Source organism: Phacochoerus africanus, chromosome 5, assembly GCF_016906955.1.
Source record: "Phacochoerus africanus isolate WHEZ1 chromosome 5, ROS_Pafr_v1, whole genome shotgun sequence".
Lineage (NCBI taxonomy): Eukaryota > Metazoa > Chordata > Mammalia > Artiodactyla > Suidae > Phacochoerus > Phacochoerus africanus.
The window spans coordinates 27,768,782-27,786,369 of record NC_062548.1 but is presented as its reverse complement, the minus strand read 5'-3'; the positions used below and the strand labels follow the sequence as shown (position 1 = coordinate 27,786,369).

General features: G+C 49.7%; 1 protein-coding gene and 1 non-coding gene across 2 annotated transcripts in view; both read left to right on the top strand.

Moving 5' to 3' along the window:
* Positions 1–5,609: 5,609 nt before the first annotated feature.
* Positions 5,610–5,691, top strand: TRNAL-AAG (transfer RNA leucine (anticodon AAG)). Its single transcript has one exon. It is a non-coding gene; the product is annotated as a tRNA-Leu (tRNA).
* Positions 5,692–5,849: 158 nt separating this feature from the next.
* The window catches only part of POLR3E (RNA polymerase III subunit E), a 32,328-nt gene continuing 20,589 nt past the window's right edge, over positions 5,850–17,588 (top strand). The window contains exons 1-4 of the mRNA XM_047780330.1: positions 5,850–5,991; positions 11,806–11,879; positions 13,557–13,607; positions 17,065–17,142. Of these exons, the coding sequence (XP_047636286.1) occupies positions 11,844–11,879; positions 13,557–13,607; positions 17,065–17,142 (165 nt within the window). The 5' untranslated portion in view covers positions 5,850–5,991; positions 11,806–11,843. The remainder of the gene's footprint in view (positions 5,992–11,805; positions 11,880–13,556; positions 13,608–17,064; positions 17,143–17,588) is intronic.

Here is a 17,588-nt window from a genome sequence, read left to right as displayed (position 1 = left end):
TTTGTTGTTGTTGCTATTTCTTGGGCCGCTCCCGCGGCATATGGAGGTTCCCAGGCTAGGGGTCCAATTGGAGCTGTAGCCACCGGCCTACGCCAGAGCCACAGCAACGCGAGATCTGAGCCGCGTCTGCAACCTACACCACAGCTCACGGCAACGCCGGATCGTTAACCCACTGAGCAAGGGCAGGGACCGAACCCGCAACCTCATGGTTCCTAGTCGGATTCGTTAACCACTGCACCACGACGGGAACTCCACAACTCCGTTTTCATCATTGAAGAACCCCCAAAAGTCTGAGGAGTTGGCACCAGGAACCTCTGGAAGGAGGAGTGAAATGGGGCTAAAAATGTAGGTTCAGGACTTCCCATTGTGGCTCAGTGGAAATGAATCTGACTAGTATCCATGAAGTTACAGGTTCGATCCCTGGCCTCGCTCACTGGGTTAAGGATCCGGCATCGCTGTGAGCTGTGATGTAGGTTGCAGACACGGCTCAGATCCTGAGTTGCGGTGGCTGTGGCAGAGGCTGGCAGCTGTAGCTCCGATTTTACCCCTAGCCTGGGAACTGCCACATGCCATGGTTGTGGCCCTAAAAAGACCAAAAAAAAAAAAAGTAAGTTCAATAAAAAGACTATTAAAGCATCAGACCACTAGACTCACTCACCATCCCAGTGTAGCTAGCCAACTGCCCCTCCATCACCCTGCAGATGCCTAGGACACCAGGAAGTAGAGTGAGACCACTCTGCTGAAGGGAGAGTTGGGGAAGTTCTTGTATTGGCTGTAAAGTCTCCAGCAGCCTTTTTTACTAAGCTGTGCTCCCAATCACTGGTAGCTGACCTTGTCCCTCCAGGTGGAAGGCAGAAATCTCTAGGGAGTCTAACCAGCCCTAAGATAAAAGAATTAAGGTACTTCTCTCTAGTGAAACAGGCTGGCCAGAGCACCTCACAAAAAAGACCTCAGCCAAGTTCCACCCACACACTCATAGAGATTCCCAGATAATGTATTAGAGCCTTTTTTTTTGCCAGGGGGGTGGGGGGTGGGAGTGTTGCTGTGTCCCAGCATATAAAAGTTCCCAGGTCAGGGATTGAAGCCGCAGTACAGCAATAACCAGAGTCACAGTAGTGACTCAGGATCCCTAACCCATTAAGCCACCAGAAGAACCCCATTATTTTTTGTTTGTTTCGTTTTGTTTTTGAGGGCTGCACCTGAGGCACATGGAGGTTCCCAGGCTAGGGGGTCAAATCAGAGCTACAGCTGCCAGTCTACCCCACAGCTCAACACAACATAGGATCCTTAACCCCCTGAGTGAGGCCAAGGATCAAACCCTTATCCTCATGGATCCTAGCCGGTTTCCTTAACTGCTGAACCACCAAAGGAATTCCTAGAGCCCCCTTCTTAAGCTTGAACTGCTACCCAAAGAGCCATAGGCAAGGAAAGCATTTCATATAACAGATCGAACCAACAGAGGACAGCATTTGGATAAAATAGAATATGCCTGGAGAAAAAAAACGAAGTAATAAACAATATTCTTAGATAAAATACCGCATCCATGAAAAAAAGAACAAGATGTGATTCCAAGAACTCACAAAGCAAACAACTCTTGTAAATTGAGTACACCCTTAGGAAAATGAGGAACTTAATAGATGGCTGGGAGAATGAAGTTGAAGAAATCTCCCAGGAAGTGGAACAAAAGGAAAAAACCTGAATAATAGGAGAGGAAATTCTAGGAGCCAGAGGAGCAGGCACTCTGAGTTGTTCCACAGTGGAACAGTTACAATTGTTACCATTTTTTGCTTTGTGGAGGAATTAGCTCAAAACAGCTTATGATTAGGTACGTGTAGCTTTTTTTTTTTTCCCCTCCTTGGTTGCAGGTAAGAGAAATTGACCCTGGCTAACATTACCAAAGAAGCACTCGTTTTGAGAAGGAAGTAGCTTCTATATTGGAAGAGAAAAGGGAAACACAATCAGGCCCCAGAAAGGGAGTGCTCTCTTGGGCAGCACATAAACAAGATGACCACAGTACGGAGGTTAGCATGATCCTTGCATATGAATGACAAGCAAATTCGTGAAGCATTCCATATTTTAAAATAAATAAATAAATAAATAAATAATAAATAAATAAATAAGGGAGGTTCCAGGGCAAGTCTGGGGATCTAGCAGAAGGTAACCGTTCCCCTGCCAGCTCCACTCGCGAGAGAAATCATTGCGTCTGGTCTCCAGATTCAAGTTCCCAGGATAAAGCATCTGATTGGCCTAACTTGGATCTTATGCCCGCCCCCTTAGTGTTTGATTGTCAGCTCCTTCAAGCCCCCAGGGAGGAGTGTTTCCTCGAGGAAAATAAGAATTGGAAGCAGAAAAGCGGGGGAAAGGATTCTGGAAAGGCAAAAGCAACAGATTCCCAGGAAGAGAAAACGGGCCCTGAAGATTAGAGGGAAGCATTAAAGAAAAGTTTTCAGATTATTTTATTGCAAGCCTATGCCAAAAATGTATTACAATCTTTTTGCAAATGTAAATAAAGCCTCAGGGAGGGTAGTTCTAGGGTCCATACTTGGTTAGGGGCATGTTCTTTAATGTATTTTTTATTACCGTATCCACCTACATGGAGTAAACTGCACAATCTCAAGTGCAGAGCTTGATGGATTTGAGAACATTTGCAGCCCCCCAGAAATCTCCCTCAGCGCCCCCCCCGCCCCAAGACGATACTCTTCTGATTTTTATTTTGGTAGAGACATTTTACAGGACAAGAGAATGATTAAATAATCATTGTTGAGAGAGAGAGAGAGGGAGAGAAAATGTCCTATTACCATTCACTACCTCCTTGACTGATAACCGGCAGTCAGCTGGGTGGGCAGAAAATTAGTTTCCCAGTACAAATCTCAATGCTAATAAATTTCCTAAGAAAAACGGTTAAGCCTTTTTTTCAGGAATGTTAAGTTCTTTCCAGAGGGAGATTCATGCAGGTACGGTGTGGTCTCAGACCAGGTTTGAGATGATTTTCCTTTCGCAGGAGCAAAGGAGTGAAGGGTGGACTGAACCCCCATGTCCATCCGCACTGCCTACAGCTGAGGAATTATGATCTGGAGGCAGACGCCCTTCGGCCTAACAGGCCTCTAGAATGGGGATGGGGGATAAATGGACAGTGTTTGATCTGTGGTGCTTGCCCAGCCCCCTCCACCTGCCCCATTAGCCACACCAAGGGGCAGCCGATTGGACCTGCCAAGGGACAGTCAAGGATTCTCCCCCTACATAAAGCTGCTGGGACCCCGTGGGTCCAGGAGTTCTGATGCAATATTCTGCTTCTCCTGCTTACTAGTTCCACATCTGATTGTCACAAGACAGCTGTGTAATGGCGCTCCAGGTCTGCAAGAAATGCCCAAAAGGAGGTCCTGTGCTCTGCCTTCTAGGATCAGCCTGTATCCCTACAGGCTTCTGTTAAGCATTCCGTTGAGTACGTTTAGGTAGGCAGAGAGCTGAATTGCTCCAGAATATTCTGGCAGAAATATCTTTAGCTGTATTTGAGCCCTTATCATGCAATTGATCTTCTTTTTTTAAATTTAAACTTTATTTTTTGAGGGTCTTTGGTCCAATTGACCCAATAGCCTTAGCTTTAGCAGAAAAGAGGACTTCATTACCATGATAAAGGGATGTCTCTGAAGAACATGAAATCTCCTGGGCCCTGGGAAGAATCTTGAGATGGGAGCCACAAAACCATCAGGATTTCTCTATGATCCTCTGCTCTTCTTCTCATTTTTATCATTCTTTTTACGTACACTGGCTTCCTCTGTTTCTCTAGTCCATCTCACAGAATACGGACACCCCAACTCCCACTTTCTTCCTAGTTCCAGTCAATCTCAGAGACTAACTCCAACCCTTAACACAGTCAAAATAAATCAGGAACTCATCTTGTCTCAGTTCAGATTGAGAATCTGAATGACCCAACCCCTGTCCAATATTTACCATTGAGCCCCTGGGACATGGTGTGGAAGAAGGGACCATAGCACAAAGATGGCTGCCCGGGGACCGACTTTGGATGGACTCTGGGCTGGTCAGGCAATTCCTGGAAAAGAGGGATAAGGCAGAGATTCCCCCAATTGTCCTCCTTTTGGAAAACCCAACGCACAAGTGAAAAAACAGTCTCTCCTGATACTAAAACATTCTGCCTGGATCAATGTTTTCCTTGATCTCAAGGACTATTCCTCATTTAGCTTTGATCCCTGCTCTGCTCTTTGTGCCTGCTCTGGTCTAGATAGATGGCTTTTTCTGTATTTTTAAAAAGATTCCTTTAACAAACTCTCCCAAGGACAATGAAATCTTTGCATATCAATACTTAACATGAAGGGAGGAAAAAAAGGGTTAAAGAGGAACTGAAGAGAAGGAGGAATATGAACTGCCCAAATATTAGGGTGTGTGCCAACTGGATATTTACCAGAAACTTGAATTTAACAACTTAATATAAACAACATAAATTCCATATTCATAGCATGGAATAAATTAGATCTACATCTGTCAAAATAAATAGAAAAAAACATAACTAGAGTAGAAAAGCAAGTGGCAGAATGATATAGGTACAATATAGTAAGGTTTACATAAATGAAAAGCAAAAAGATCATAGTATATATTGTTCCTGGGTATATGTACACAGGGGTGGATAGGTGGATAGAAAAGTATGAGAAGTGGACTGGAAGGATATGAATCAAATTCATGACATTTGGGTAGAGGCTTTTTATTTTTATTTGTAATAGTCCATTTTTATTTGTAATGGTCTAATATTTTTAATGGATTTTTTAAAGGACGACATATTTGTACTTTTAATAACAAAAGCATATACGTAGGGAAAAAAGTATACATAGGAAAAAAATTGAAAGTGAAATGCCACAACATTAGGTGGTGGGTGTATGGATAATTGTTTTTTCTTTGCGCTTTTTCGGTATTTTTAAATATCTATATATGTATCAACCTGGATAGATATTTAAGAAACATAGTGGGGTGAAAAAAGTCAGCTGCAGATAATCATAGTATAATAATATTTACATTTATGTAAAAATCCACAACGATAAAAACGAAACACTTTCCATGGATATATCTATCCATATGAATATATCCGTATACATCCATATAAATTCACAGCAAAAGATCCAGAAGGATACACAGTGTACTAAGCGGAGGGACTTCAATGGGGGCCAAAGGTAAAAGAACATTGGTACTTCGTCTGAAAAATTTTAATATTTTGCAATAACCCATATAAAACTTTAACTAAAAATGAAAACACCTGAGTTTTTAGAGAAAACGGCCCACTCGAAGTTCCCCTGGTTTGGCTTTTGGAGCCCCTGGCGCAGGTTACTGCTGAAGTCCATGATGTCTTCCGTGTGGGTTAATTTAGGGTCTCCGGGTTTAATGCCCACTAAGAATACAGATTCTTAAACTGCTTTTCATTCTAAGATCGGTTCGGAACAAGTCTTGTCTAAATATTAGAGGAAATATTTTATTTTCTGTACCTGGTATATTCTAAATAGTTCTATTAAGATGAAGTAAAGCATTTAAGGGGAAGAAGAAACGTACACGCAAATGCACATAAACGTATGAAGTAGTTTTCTGCAAGACAGCTTGCGTAACCAGGTAGCGTGGCCGAGCGGTCTAAGGCGCTGGATTAAGGCTCCAGTCTCTTCGGGGGCGTGGGTTCGAATCCCACCGCTGCCAAGGTCGGTCTTTTGACGGTTTTCAGCTGTTTTGCGGCAGCATCAGCGCCCCCTGCTGCCGGGAAGGGCTGGCTCACCTCATGAATGGAGCGGCGGAGGGGGGCGGGTCCGCGTGCGCCGGGGCGGGGCATTGTGGGTAAAAGGAAGCGCGAGGGCTGGCCTTGCTCCCCCCACGTGTCCGCCCGAGTTTCTCCACCGGCAACATGGCCGCTGCCTGAGAGAAGAACCGGGCCGCTGCCGCCTCTGCTGCCCGCGGGTACCTGGGCCGTTGCAGCCGCCCGCCTGCGGGCCCCGCGGAGAGGTGAGTGCCGAGTGGGCTGCGCCTGCCCAGGCTGGAGCCGGGCCGCACTCAGGAGGTGGGCCTGGGCTGGGCTGCGGAGTAGGCCGGGAGGCCCGCGCCGCGCGGTGCCCAGAGGCCGGGGGCCGCTCGGGACTCGGTGGTGGAAGGACGGGCAGCCTGCCTCAGTCGACCTGGGCCGGCCGCGGGCTTCGACTTCGGCTGGGCCCGGTGGTTGGTGAGGCCGCGGCCGAGGCTGCCGGCGGTGACTCAGGGGCCAGCCGCCTTGCCCCGCCCGGCTCAGGCGGGCCTCCTTACGGGAGCACCTGTCCGAAGACAGCCGGTGACCTGCCGGCGTGGCGGCTCGTAGCGATGGCTGCGTGGTGGGCGTGAGAAGGGGGCCTGACCACCCGCGAGGGAGGCGAAACCCATTGGACAGTGTGGCTCGGGGCCGGCGGCCCGCCCTGATGGGCAGGGGGAGGATACCCAGGCCCTCTCCTGGCCGGTGAACCAGAGCAGTCTCCGCGCGGCCAGGCCCGGATTTCTTCATTCATTTATTCCAGCCACCACTCAGGGCTAAGTGAAAACCAACTACGGGCGGCGGATACAGCCCTGACTATTTGGTCGGAAGAGGTGTCAGTAAGCACGTCAAGTAAACCAGTAAATAAATGAACAAGGTCGCTCTGTTGTGTTAGCTTTAGAATCGTTGGGGCTTGGGGGCAGAAAGAGCTCTTAGCAAGCGCCACAATTTCTTTATCTGTGAAATGGGGATAACAGAATTCCCCACCTCATAGGGTTGTGGTGAGGACTAAGTAGGGTAAGACGGGAGAAGCCCCAGCTTACAGCATTTGATTCCTGGCTAGATCTCCTACCCTTTTATATTGGAAGAAAATGTGCCAAGTTGTATCAAACCTGTCTTTGGCTTATATTTATACCTTATTTAACCCTCACCACAGTCCTCTGAGGTCGGTACTTTTGTTATCCCCATTTTAGGGATGAAAATAACGAGCAGTCCTAAGATCAAACAGCTCCAGGTGGGACAAGGGTAGCTAGCAGCAGACCTGGGATTTGAACTTACAGAGTTCTGCCTCAGAGTCCACGCTCTTACCCACCGTACCATCCTGCTTTTTGTTAAAGATGCTTGCAGCATAGTCGTTAAGAACCAGAATAAGGATCTTTTGCCATCAGCTAGACCTAGGTTTGTGTCCTAGCTCTGCCATTCTCCAGCACTGTGACCCTGGGTAAGTTAACACTCTAAACTTTGTTTTCTGCTTTCTTAATTGGAGATGGTAAATCTTGATTTAAAGGGCTATTGAGCAGAGAAATGGGAATATGTATTTTAAGTTCTTGGAGAAGGGAGGGTCTGACTCTAGTTTTAAGAGGTAATTCTTCTGGCCCCTAGGCTATCCCTCCCTTGAGTGGAAGTGGAAAGGGATGACCCAAAGAGGGGGGGAACGTGTGGAGGGGCACACAGCCAAGAATCCAGACCTTGAGACTATTTGCCCAGGGGCCTTTCCCCTTAACTCCGAAGCATCTTGTCCTCACCCTATCTTACTCCCTCTAGGAGCTGGAGATTATTTGCAGTCCCCTCTGCTTTTCAGTTTGGTGGACAGCATAGATGGATGCAGCTGGCTGGGGCCTTCAGGCTGCTCCTCTGCTCTGAACACCTCCTTAGCTCACCTGGCATTCTTGTCCCCTTTCCATTTGTCGAGCAAAACCCCTGTTGGGGTCTGTTTTCTGTGCCCAGCACCATGGAGCCACAGCCACAGTGTCCCCTTGTGGCCGGCCACAAGTCACCCTGTGGAGGCCCAGGGGTTCACTCACTCCTGCTAGGGAAGCTTAGCTTGTGGCGGCCTGGGAGGACAGGCTACACCCCTGTCCTCATGTGTCCAGGAGACCCAAGCCATGAGGCCACTAGTCTCTCAGTGGGGCTGAGCTAGACTCCCTGGGTACAGGGTCTGTATGCGTTTTGTGTACTGTATTGAGTGTTAATTTTATGCCAGGTCCTGTTCTAGATATTGGGAGATCAGCATGAATTTTTTTAAAAAGATAGTAATCCCTCTATCAACTCAACTTCAACTTTTGTGGTTGAAGCCCTGAGAGGCTGTCATGGAGCTTACATTCTGATGCAGAAGATAGACAACTCAGAAGCAAATAGACTAGGTTTTTCCAGATGGTGATAAGAACCTGAATGTGGTTGTGACTGGAAACACTTATGGGGCGGGGGTGCTATTGAAGGTGGATAGTCGGGGAACCTCTCTGCTCCTGGAGGGACTGGGGTGATGGTATCTAATGAAAAGAGGTCAGCCTTGAAAGGAGGAAAATAGACGAGGTGCAAAGGTCCTGGGGCAGACTTGGGCTTAGCCTCACATGAGACCTTGAGGCCACGGAAAGGAATTTGGATTTTATTCTATGTGATAGTTGAAGGGCTTTGAGTAGAGAAATGATGTGATTTCTTTTTCTGCAAGACGACTCTGGCTGATTCTGGGAGGATTGGAGGCAGGAAAGACTAGTCGGAGCAGTACTTTTCAAATTGCAGTTCCAGATTTATTAGTGGCATGTGAAATCAACTTAGAGGGATTGTAACCGGTATTTTTAATTTTAATGACTGCGGGTAAAAACCATCGCTTCAGAGTTCCTGTTGTGGCTCAGAGGGTTAAGAACCCGACGTAGGATCCATGACGGTGTGGGTTCGATTCCTGGCCTTGCTCAGTGGGTTAAGGATCCCGTGTTGTCATCAGCTGTGGGATAGGTCACAGATGTGGCTCGATTTCTGGCATTGCTGTGGCTATGGCCTAAGCCAGGCAGCTGTGGCCCTGGTTTGACCCCTAGCCCAGGAACTTCCATATGCTGCAGATGTGGCCCTGAAAAAAAGAAAAGAAAAAAATATCATGGCTTAGGTACAAAAGCGATAATTGATGGCTATTTGAAATTTTGTTTTAGTTAGGTAATTGTGCTCTAGGTCATTTATATGAAATGGATCTTTTCTTTTTCCTTTTTTTGGCCCCACCTGTGGCATATGGAATTTCACCTTGATCCTTAACCCATTGTGCCGTGCCAGGCCAGGTACCCAGCCTGCGCTGTCATAGAGACAACAGTCAGAACCTTAACCCACTGCACCACAGTGGGAACTCCTGAAATGGATTTCCATACCTGGGTCTTAGGCTGAAAAGTTTGAAAGCCCCTGAGTTGGATGATGTTGGCTGGGAGGGTGAGGGGAGGTGATGGCCGCTGCGTTCACCTATTCAGATGTTCTATCAGGAAGAGGAGGTGCACCCTCCTCCCTGAGCTCCCCCTGGACTGAGGAGAGGCCAGTAGAGAGAGAGCTGAGAAAGCCAGTCTCTCAGGAAAGACTGTGTTTTAGGATCCTCCTAGGCCACACCCTCTTCGTACCTATGGGCTGGTCCTTGGCTCACCTGGGAGTCCCCAGTCTTTCAGTTGTCCACAGAGCCAGCTGTGAAGAAGGCAGGTCCTTCTCCTACATTTATGGTCCTTGGCAGCCTGGGCAGGTGCCTCAGGGTCTTGGGCTGTCCGGCTAGTAGCAGGCTGCCAAAAACTGCTGATCTGGAGGCTTGTGCTTTTCAGCCGGTCTCCTAATCCCTGGCTGTTGAGTAGCCTGCTTCCCTCTGCCGTCTCCCTCCACTCACAGTCCTGTGGTGGCTCCCTAGTAAATGGCATTCCCGTGGCTCATTTATGCAGATGACACGTACATACTGAGCAGCTGCTATGTGCTAGGCACTGGGGGTGCAGCAAGGGACCAAATAGACGAAAATCTCTGCCTTCATGTGGCTTACGGCTTCGTGGCAGTGGGGGCGGGGATGGATACACACCCAGAGCTCTAGGGGGTCGGGTGGCGGGTGACACGTGCTATGGAGAAGACCAGAACAGGCGAGGAGCTGGCTGGGAAGGCTATTGCAAATTCAAATCGAATGGACCCGGGACGTCTTAGCGATGAGGTAGCATCTGAGCAAAAAACCTGAAAGAGGAGCAGGAGGAGGGAGCCCTGAGGTTATGGGGGTGGGCAGAGCTGTTACAAAGACCCAGAGGTGGGGTGGGCGATGAGGTCTGAGAGGAAAGGGGGCAGGAGGAGCTTGTTTAGGGTCACACGTGGGACGAAAAAGACTTTGGCTTTTATTTCTGAGTGAGAGGGGAAGACTTCGAAGGCAGAGGAGTGACGTGGTCTGACTTGGCTTTTAAGCGGGTTGCTGCTTTGGGTCGAGCAGAGACGGTAGGGAGCAAAGGGGAAACAGAGACCAGTTAGGAACCTGCTGCTCTAAGGCAGTGGCTGGGAGAGCAGATTCCTGACACTTTGAAGGTAGAACCCTCGGGATTTGCCGGTGTGGGATGAGAGGAGGAGAAGCATTGAGGATGATGCCAGGGTTTTGGCCTGAGCAACCTCAGAGTCTGGAATGTGTATCTGGAATAAGGGGCCAGGGCAGGGGGCTTGGATGCCATTGCATCCCGTGGTGAAAGATTTTATGTTCTTCTAAATAATAAAGCATTCAAATATGAAGCAGATAAGGTAAAAGTCTTTCTGGTCTTACCGAAAAGTAGAGGTATGGGAACCGCTGAGATCTGAGGGTGCCCAGCAGCCTGTCTAGCTGTGACCATCCTCTCCCTTTGGGAATAGGAAGGGTCAGCCCTCTGAATAGGGAGTTCCCTGCATTCAAGGATTCCACTGACCTCAGAAACTAAATCTGCCCTGCGCCTGGCAACTATTTATATACCATTTGCATTGTACTTGATATCATAAGAAAGCGAGAGATGATTTAAAGTATAGGCTGTGCTTAGGTTATGTGCAGATGCTACACCAGGGTGAGGGGCTGGAGCATCTGCAGATATTGGTGTCCCTTTGGGTCCTGGATCCAGTCCCCACCTTCCCCTCTGATACAGAGGGACTGTGTGCCTGCCCTCCGCCCTGGAGCCCCTTGCTGCCTTCCCTCCTCCAGGTACTTGATGTGCTGCCTGTTGCCTGGAATCCTTCTTCCCCCTGCTCTCCTGGCTTGTCCCAATCTTTGTGTCTTTCAAGGCCCAGCCCAAATGCCCCTTCCCCTGCCCCCGGCAGGAAGGCCCTTCCCTTTCCTCTGAACTCCCCTACCTTATAACTGTGGCCTGAAGTTGGACAGCCTGGCACTGATGTGAACAGCTTGCTTGCTGTGTGGCTTTGGGTAAGACACATAAAACTGTCGGCGTTCCAGCCGCCTCGGTGTAAAATGGGGACAATGAAGAGAAGAGTATATGACGAGGGTCATTTTTAGACACACACACACACACACACGCAAAATCATAGAAAAGGAGGTCATCTCACTCAGGGTTGGGTTAAAAGTCAGCTTGAGAATCAAATATCAGAGATGGAGTCACCCTGCAAAGCAGGACTTCAGAAAGTTGGCGCTTCCTGTTGCACATCAGACTCTCTGTAAAGGTTCCCCATGGCCCCTGATGACTTCTTGAGTGTTTTCATCATGGCTGTGGACTAGCCAGCTCCATCCTCCTGCCTGGCAGTGAATTCTTTGTGAGTGGCCCGAAAACCCCTAAAATGGGTCATTTATCTATTCTTTTGCATGGGTGTAGCTGACACGTGGATATTTGGGTCCACCTGTTTGCATCCATCACCTGGTGGTTTCTCCCCGGTTTTGTTTTTTTGTTTTTCAGATTTTTTGTTTTGTTTTGGCCAGTAGGGTATATAATGGGCTGTTCTCTTTTGACTGCATGATAAATGTAGAAATAAGATCAATTTCTGATTGTCTCAGGCTTCTCCCTCTTTAGTTGCAGAGTAGGTGCCTAGGTGTGTTGGTTGAATGACTGACTGATGGCCCAGGCCTCCTGCTCTCATTGCAGATCGAGTCCAGGGACTGCGCGGCTGGCTCCCCCCTAGTATGGCCAATGAAGAGGATGACCCAGTCGTACAGGAGGTAACTGCTCTTCCCCACCCTCTGTCAGGGCAGGGTCCCTCCCATCCATCCTCAGGCCAGCCCGGGACCTGTTGACATCCCTGTGCCAGGAACCCTCTTTCCCACATACCTCCCTGGCTGACCCCTCGCCTCCTTCAGGTATCCGAGCCAGCATCACCTTGTCAGAAAGGATGCCCTGACCATCCTGCCTCGTGCCATGTTCTTCTGCACACCCTCCCCAGCCCCTTACCTTGGCCGTGCCTTGCACTTGGACACAGCTCTTCTCAGCCCCTACACGCATCTCCTTGCATTAGACTGTAAGCTTCATGAGGGCAAGGATTTTGTTCTGTTCACCTCTGTGTCTATAAAGCCAGGTTCACTGCCTGGCACTTAATTGAGCCTCAGTAACTATTTGTTGAATGAATGAATGGGTTTATCAACTCTGTCTTCTTCCTGGGCTTTCCCAGATTCAGTCATCGAGCAGTTGTTCCCTGGATCCACTAGGTGCTGGGGGTTGTGACAGCAGTGAGCCCGGGCAGTGTTCCTGCCCTTCAGAAGCTTAGCATCTGTGGGGGGAGCTGACAGGGAAGGGGTCTGCAGACGGTAGGGTGATAGATTCTAGAGTCGAGCCCAGGCGAGGACACATCCTCGAGCCTCCGGACCTTTGCATGTGCTGTTAGCCCCACCTAGCATTTTCTTTTTCTTTTCTTTCTTTCTTTTTTTTGGGGGCGGGGGTGTCTTTTTTAGGGCCACACCTGTGGCATATGGAGGTTCCCAGGCTAGGGGTCTAATCGGAGCTGTAGCTGCTGGCCTATGCCACAGCCACAGCAACGCCAGATCCGAGCTGAGTCTGCAGCCTACACCACAGCTCATGGCAACACCAGATCGTCAACCCACTGAGTGAAACCAGGGATCGAACCCGCAACCCCTGGTTCCTAGTCGGATTTGTTAACCACTGAGCCATGACGGGAACTCCGAGCATTTTCTTCACACATGCCTCCCCAGTGCCTGATGAGCTCTCTCCTTAAGGGCTGGAGATAGGAGAGAACATGGTTCATAGGAAGAGCTTGGAAGCAGGAGGTCAAGGTGGGGCAGGGGCAGTGAGGGTTGAGAAGAAAGGGAAAGTAGGGCCAGATCAGACCACCTTAAGACAGGCCAGTCCAGGACAGGTGATAGAGCCCACAGGCAGGGGCCTTCTGCCCCATCCTCATCAGAAAAGTCTTTCCTCCGGCTCTCTAGGATGCGTTCTGGTTGGGGCAGCCTCAGGGAATACATTTTTTTTGGACTGAGATGAAACTGGCCAGGGGGCTCTGGATGTCAGATTGGAGATTTGGTTCCCTTTGTTTTTTTCCCTTTTTATGGCCACACCTACAGCACATGGACGTTCCCGGGCCAGGGGTTGATTTGGAGCTGCACCCGTGACCTACGCCGCACCTTGAGGCAGTGCCCGATCCTTAACCCACCGAGCAAGGCCAGGGATGGGGCCTGCATCCTCGTAGAGACAGTGTCGCGTTCCCAACCCACTGAGCCATGCCTGATTCTCTTTGTGTTTAGCATCAGCTGAGCTATTTCTTCCTCCCCAAAACTGCCCCTAGGAGCCCCTACCCCTTACTTGAAAGTCGAGGAGCAGGTGTGTGCCAGGGGCAGGTTGGGCTCTGGGTTCTGTCTCCTGACTAAGTCTTCTTCTCCTGTTCCCAGATCGACGTGTACTTGGCCAAAAGTCTGGCAGAGAAGCTCTATCTGTTTCAGGTAATCATAAGACATGACGGTAAAGCGGGAAAAAAGCAAGTGATGGTGGGAGTGGAGACACGGGAAGTGGTGGCCAGGGAGTAGTGGGGAACCTCCGCGTGGCTGAGAATTCTTGGCCTAGAGGGCGTGACGGGACAGGCTCTTTGCTTTTAGGGGCAGGTCAGTGATAGTCTCTCCTTGTGAAGTTGGGAAAACCAAGGCAGAAGGGTGTGGTGGCTAAAGCTCGGGCTCTGGGGACAGTCTGCCAGCACTGAGACCCAGCTCCGTCACTGCTTGGCTGCAAGTCCTTGGGCAGGCAGCTCAGTTTCTTCATTTGCAAAGCAGTGGTGGTAATAGTAGCTGCCTGAGAGGTCCTCCCGGGATCCGCTGGGCCCACATGAACTGCGCAGAACGCCGCCTGGCCACATTAGGACCAAGAACGTGGGCCTCCGTGTCCCTGAGATTCGGGGAGGGCCTTTCTGGGGGCAGCTCCAGGGCAGCAGTGGTGCCTGGGTCCTGCCAGCTGTGTGTCTCCCCCAGTGGTTATCCCCGCCCCCTCCCCTCTTGGCCGGGCCAGCAGTTTCGTCCAGGTCACCCTCAGGTGTTAACACTAGACTGTCTGCAGGCACCATTCAGAGCCCTTTTCATATGTTTTCTCACCCCCGAGGAACCCCGTGGTGGTGATTATTATTGCAATTTTATAACTGCTTTATTGAGATCTAATTCACACCCATGCAATTCCCACATTAAGTGTCAATGCCGTGGATTTTAAGTCCATTCACAGGGTCGTGCAACTAAAACCACAATCTATTTTAGGAAGTGTTTGCTGCTGCTCTTATCCCCCCCGTCCCAAGTCCTAGGCAACCATTAACCTGTTTTCTCTCTCTATGGATTTGCCTATTCTGGACATTTCATAGCAATGAGTTCTGTAATATGTGGCCTTTTGTGTCTGGCTCTTTTATTTACTGTGATGTTTTCAAGGTTCCCCCGTGTTATAGCATGTGTCAGTACCTCATGTCTTTTTATGAATGAATATTCTCCTTTGTAAGGGTATATGTACCACATTTTATTTCTCCGTGCATCAGCTGATGGGGATTTGGGTTGTTGCTGTTTTTTGGCTGTTACGAATCATGTAGCTATGAACATTCCAGTCCAAATGTGTGTGGGGAGATGTTTTCGTCTCTGTTGGGTATATACCTGGGAGTGGAATTGCTGGATCCTGTGGAAACGAAGTTTAATATTCTGAGGAATTGTCAGACTGTTTTGCAGCACTTTACAATTCCCAGCAAGAGGGTTCTGAAGTCTCTTTGCTCCCATGTTGCATATGAGGAAAAAGAGGCCTAGGGAGGCTAGTAACTTGCACAGGGGTTCTGGGATAGGGCAGCAGAAGCCCCATGTCTGTCCCTTGGAGTCTGCCTCTGTAGGCCAGGAGGCTGGAGCTGTTGTTTCCTTCTGCGATTGCTTCCTTGACTGACTGCAGAGTGATGGGTAGGATGGATGGTGGTGACAGTGACCCATGTGTGTTCACAGCGTGCCAGGCTCTGTGCCAGCTGTCAGCTCCATTTGCCTCTTTTTTCCTGCTCCTGATGGTCCTGGAAGGCGAGGAGCTTGCCTGAGTGCCCAAGGAGCAAGTCCTAACAGAGCTAGGACTGTCTGATTCCAGAACGTGCACCCTTCCCCGCCACTCTTCCCAGTTAGCAGGACATCACAGAGCTGCCCCGGACCTTGGCAGACCAGGGGCCTCCCGGGCTGTCTTGGGCACATTTGTCCCAGCTCAGTGCCCAGTTCAGGCCAGCTGTCCTCCAGGCCATTCCTGGACCTAAGTTCCAGCCCAGGAAGCAGGGAGGAGTCACTGTATTGCTTTTTTTTTTGTCTTTTTGGGGCCGCGCCTGTGGCATATGGAGGTTCCCAGGCTAGGGATCTTACACCAGAGCCACAGCAATGGGGGATCCGAGCCACGTCTGCGACCTACACCACAGGTCATGGCAACACCGGATCCTTAACCGCCTGAGCGAGGCCAGGGATTGAACCCACAACCTTATGGTTCCTAGTCGGATTCCCTAACCACTGAGCCATAATGGGAACTCCTGTATTGCTATTTAAGTGAGCTTTTAGGAAACAGCCATTTCCTTGGGTGAGAAAGCAGCGGATAACAAATGTCCCCAAAGGAGGGTTTACTTCATCTGCCACCATGCCTCCACCAGGCTGCTTCTGGAAGCTGTCATGGTTCCCACTGTGATGGCCACAGCCTGCTTTTCTTTTCTTTTCTTTTTTTTTTTTTTTGGGGGGGGGTGGCCACAGCTTTTTGAGAGTGGGTCCCAACCCATCTCTCTGACTTACCCATCCACTCAGTAGCATCCGTACAGTACGGGGAGAAGAAGAAAAGTGCATCTGCGAGGAAGGATGTCCCCGGTGTGTTTAGAGCAAAGAAGGGATTTCAGAACTCAGGTGTAACAGAAAATAATTTCACTTCTGATGAAGCTGGGGCCCAAAGGGGGCCCTCTGAGCAGGTTAGTGGCAGACCAGCTCCTTTCTCTGACTGCAGCTTTTTATTATGGAAGAGTCCACACAGCAGCAAAAGGAGAGAGAATAGTGATTCCCATGTATCTGTGGACTGAAAGAAATGCGCAGCCTCAAAGTTGAGGATTATGTTGTGTTAGGGGACATCCTGAGGACTTAAGCCCGGGAGACAGCCTCTCAGAGAGCTCCGAGGTAAGGAAGGAGCCAGGACACGTAGGAGTTTTTACACCAAAAAAAAAAAAAAAAAAAAAAAGACGAAAACCAAAAACAAACAAAAAACCCCACAAAGAATAACAACCTACCAAATAGTCAGAATATTAAAAGATCACTGTTAGTTAAAGAAAAACCATATATCGCAAGTTAAAGAGGTTAGCCCTTTTCTGTGTATAGGAAGCCTGGCTCATTGAAATCTCTCCTTTGCTGTGCACCTTAGCCATCTAGGCCCTGTACCCTGTTTTCTCCATCCTGAATCCCCTTAGGGTGCACCTTAGGGGGCCTGACTGTGGGGCCTGAAGGATGTTCTGTGTGGCAGGTGACATTTCTTTGTCCACAGATGCATCCTTGGGCTTCAGCAGTGAGCAGCGTTTGCCTGTTTTTATTTTCCTTCTTTGCTTCCTGCGGCCTTGTTTCACTTGTCCTTCTCGACCTGGATGACCTGTAAACTAGCAGTTCGACTTCAGACTCTTACTGTTCACTGCCGCGGCAGGGCTGTAGTTTCCTAGGGCCCCTGGGCCATGTGTGCTGGGGCCTGTTTGGGTTCTTGATGCTTAGGCCTGTCCCCTGGAGACATCTGGAAATTGCTCTTTGGCAGGAGGCTAGGTGGAGCCAGTGAGAATGGGATGCAGGGATGCAGGTGGGCGGGGTGCGGTTAGGGTGGAGGGTGACTGTTGACTCTTGGCTAGTGCCCCCCAGCTCTGAGCTGGGTAGGGTGGGCTGATGGCTCCTTTCCCATCTCCAGTACCCTGTGCGTCCAGCCTCGATGACCTACGATGACATTCCGCACCTCTCAGCCAAGATCAAGCCCAAGCAGCAGAAGGTGGGGCTGCCCTCTTTGGATGGAGATGGGGGGAGGGGAGAAGAAGCCAGAGACGGGCCTTTTGGGGGGCTGGAAGCCCAGAGGGGCGACAGGCGAGTTAGGAAGAAAACCTGCAGCTTGCAGGGTCTTGAAAGATGCCGATGGAATGAGTTCAGAAAGAAAGGGGGTGAGCAGCTCCAGAGAGGCCAGGAAGGAGTGGGGCTCAGCTCACCTGGAGGACAGGGTGGGGTGGACTCCTGCGCACAGACAGGGCGGGGACCGTGTGAAGAGGTCCCCACAGGAAGAGTCTCCTGCCTCGCAGGGCTGGGGCAACAGGGACCAGGAGAACAGCTGCACCTGTCTGTGTGCAGCTGCAGCGTTAGGCCCTGTTGCCGTGTAAAAAAAGCTCTTCCAGTATTGCCAATTCTGCTGACATTTCAGGAGAAGTTGGAAATACGCATTTTTAT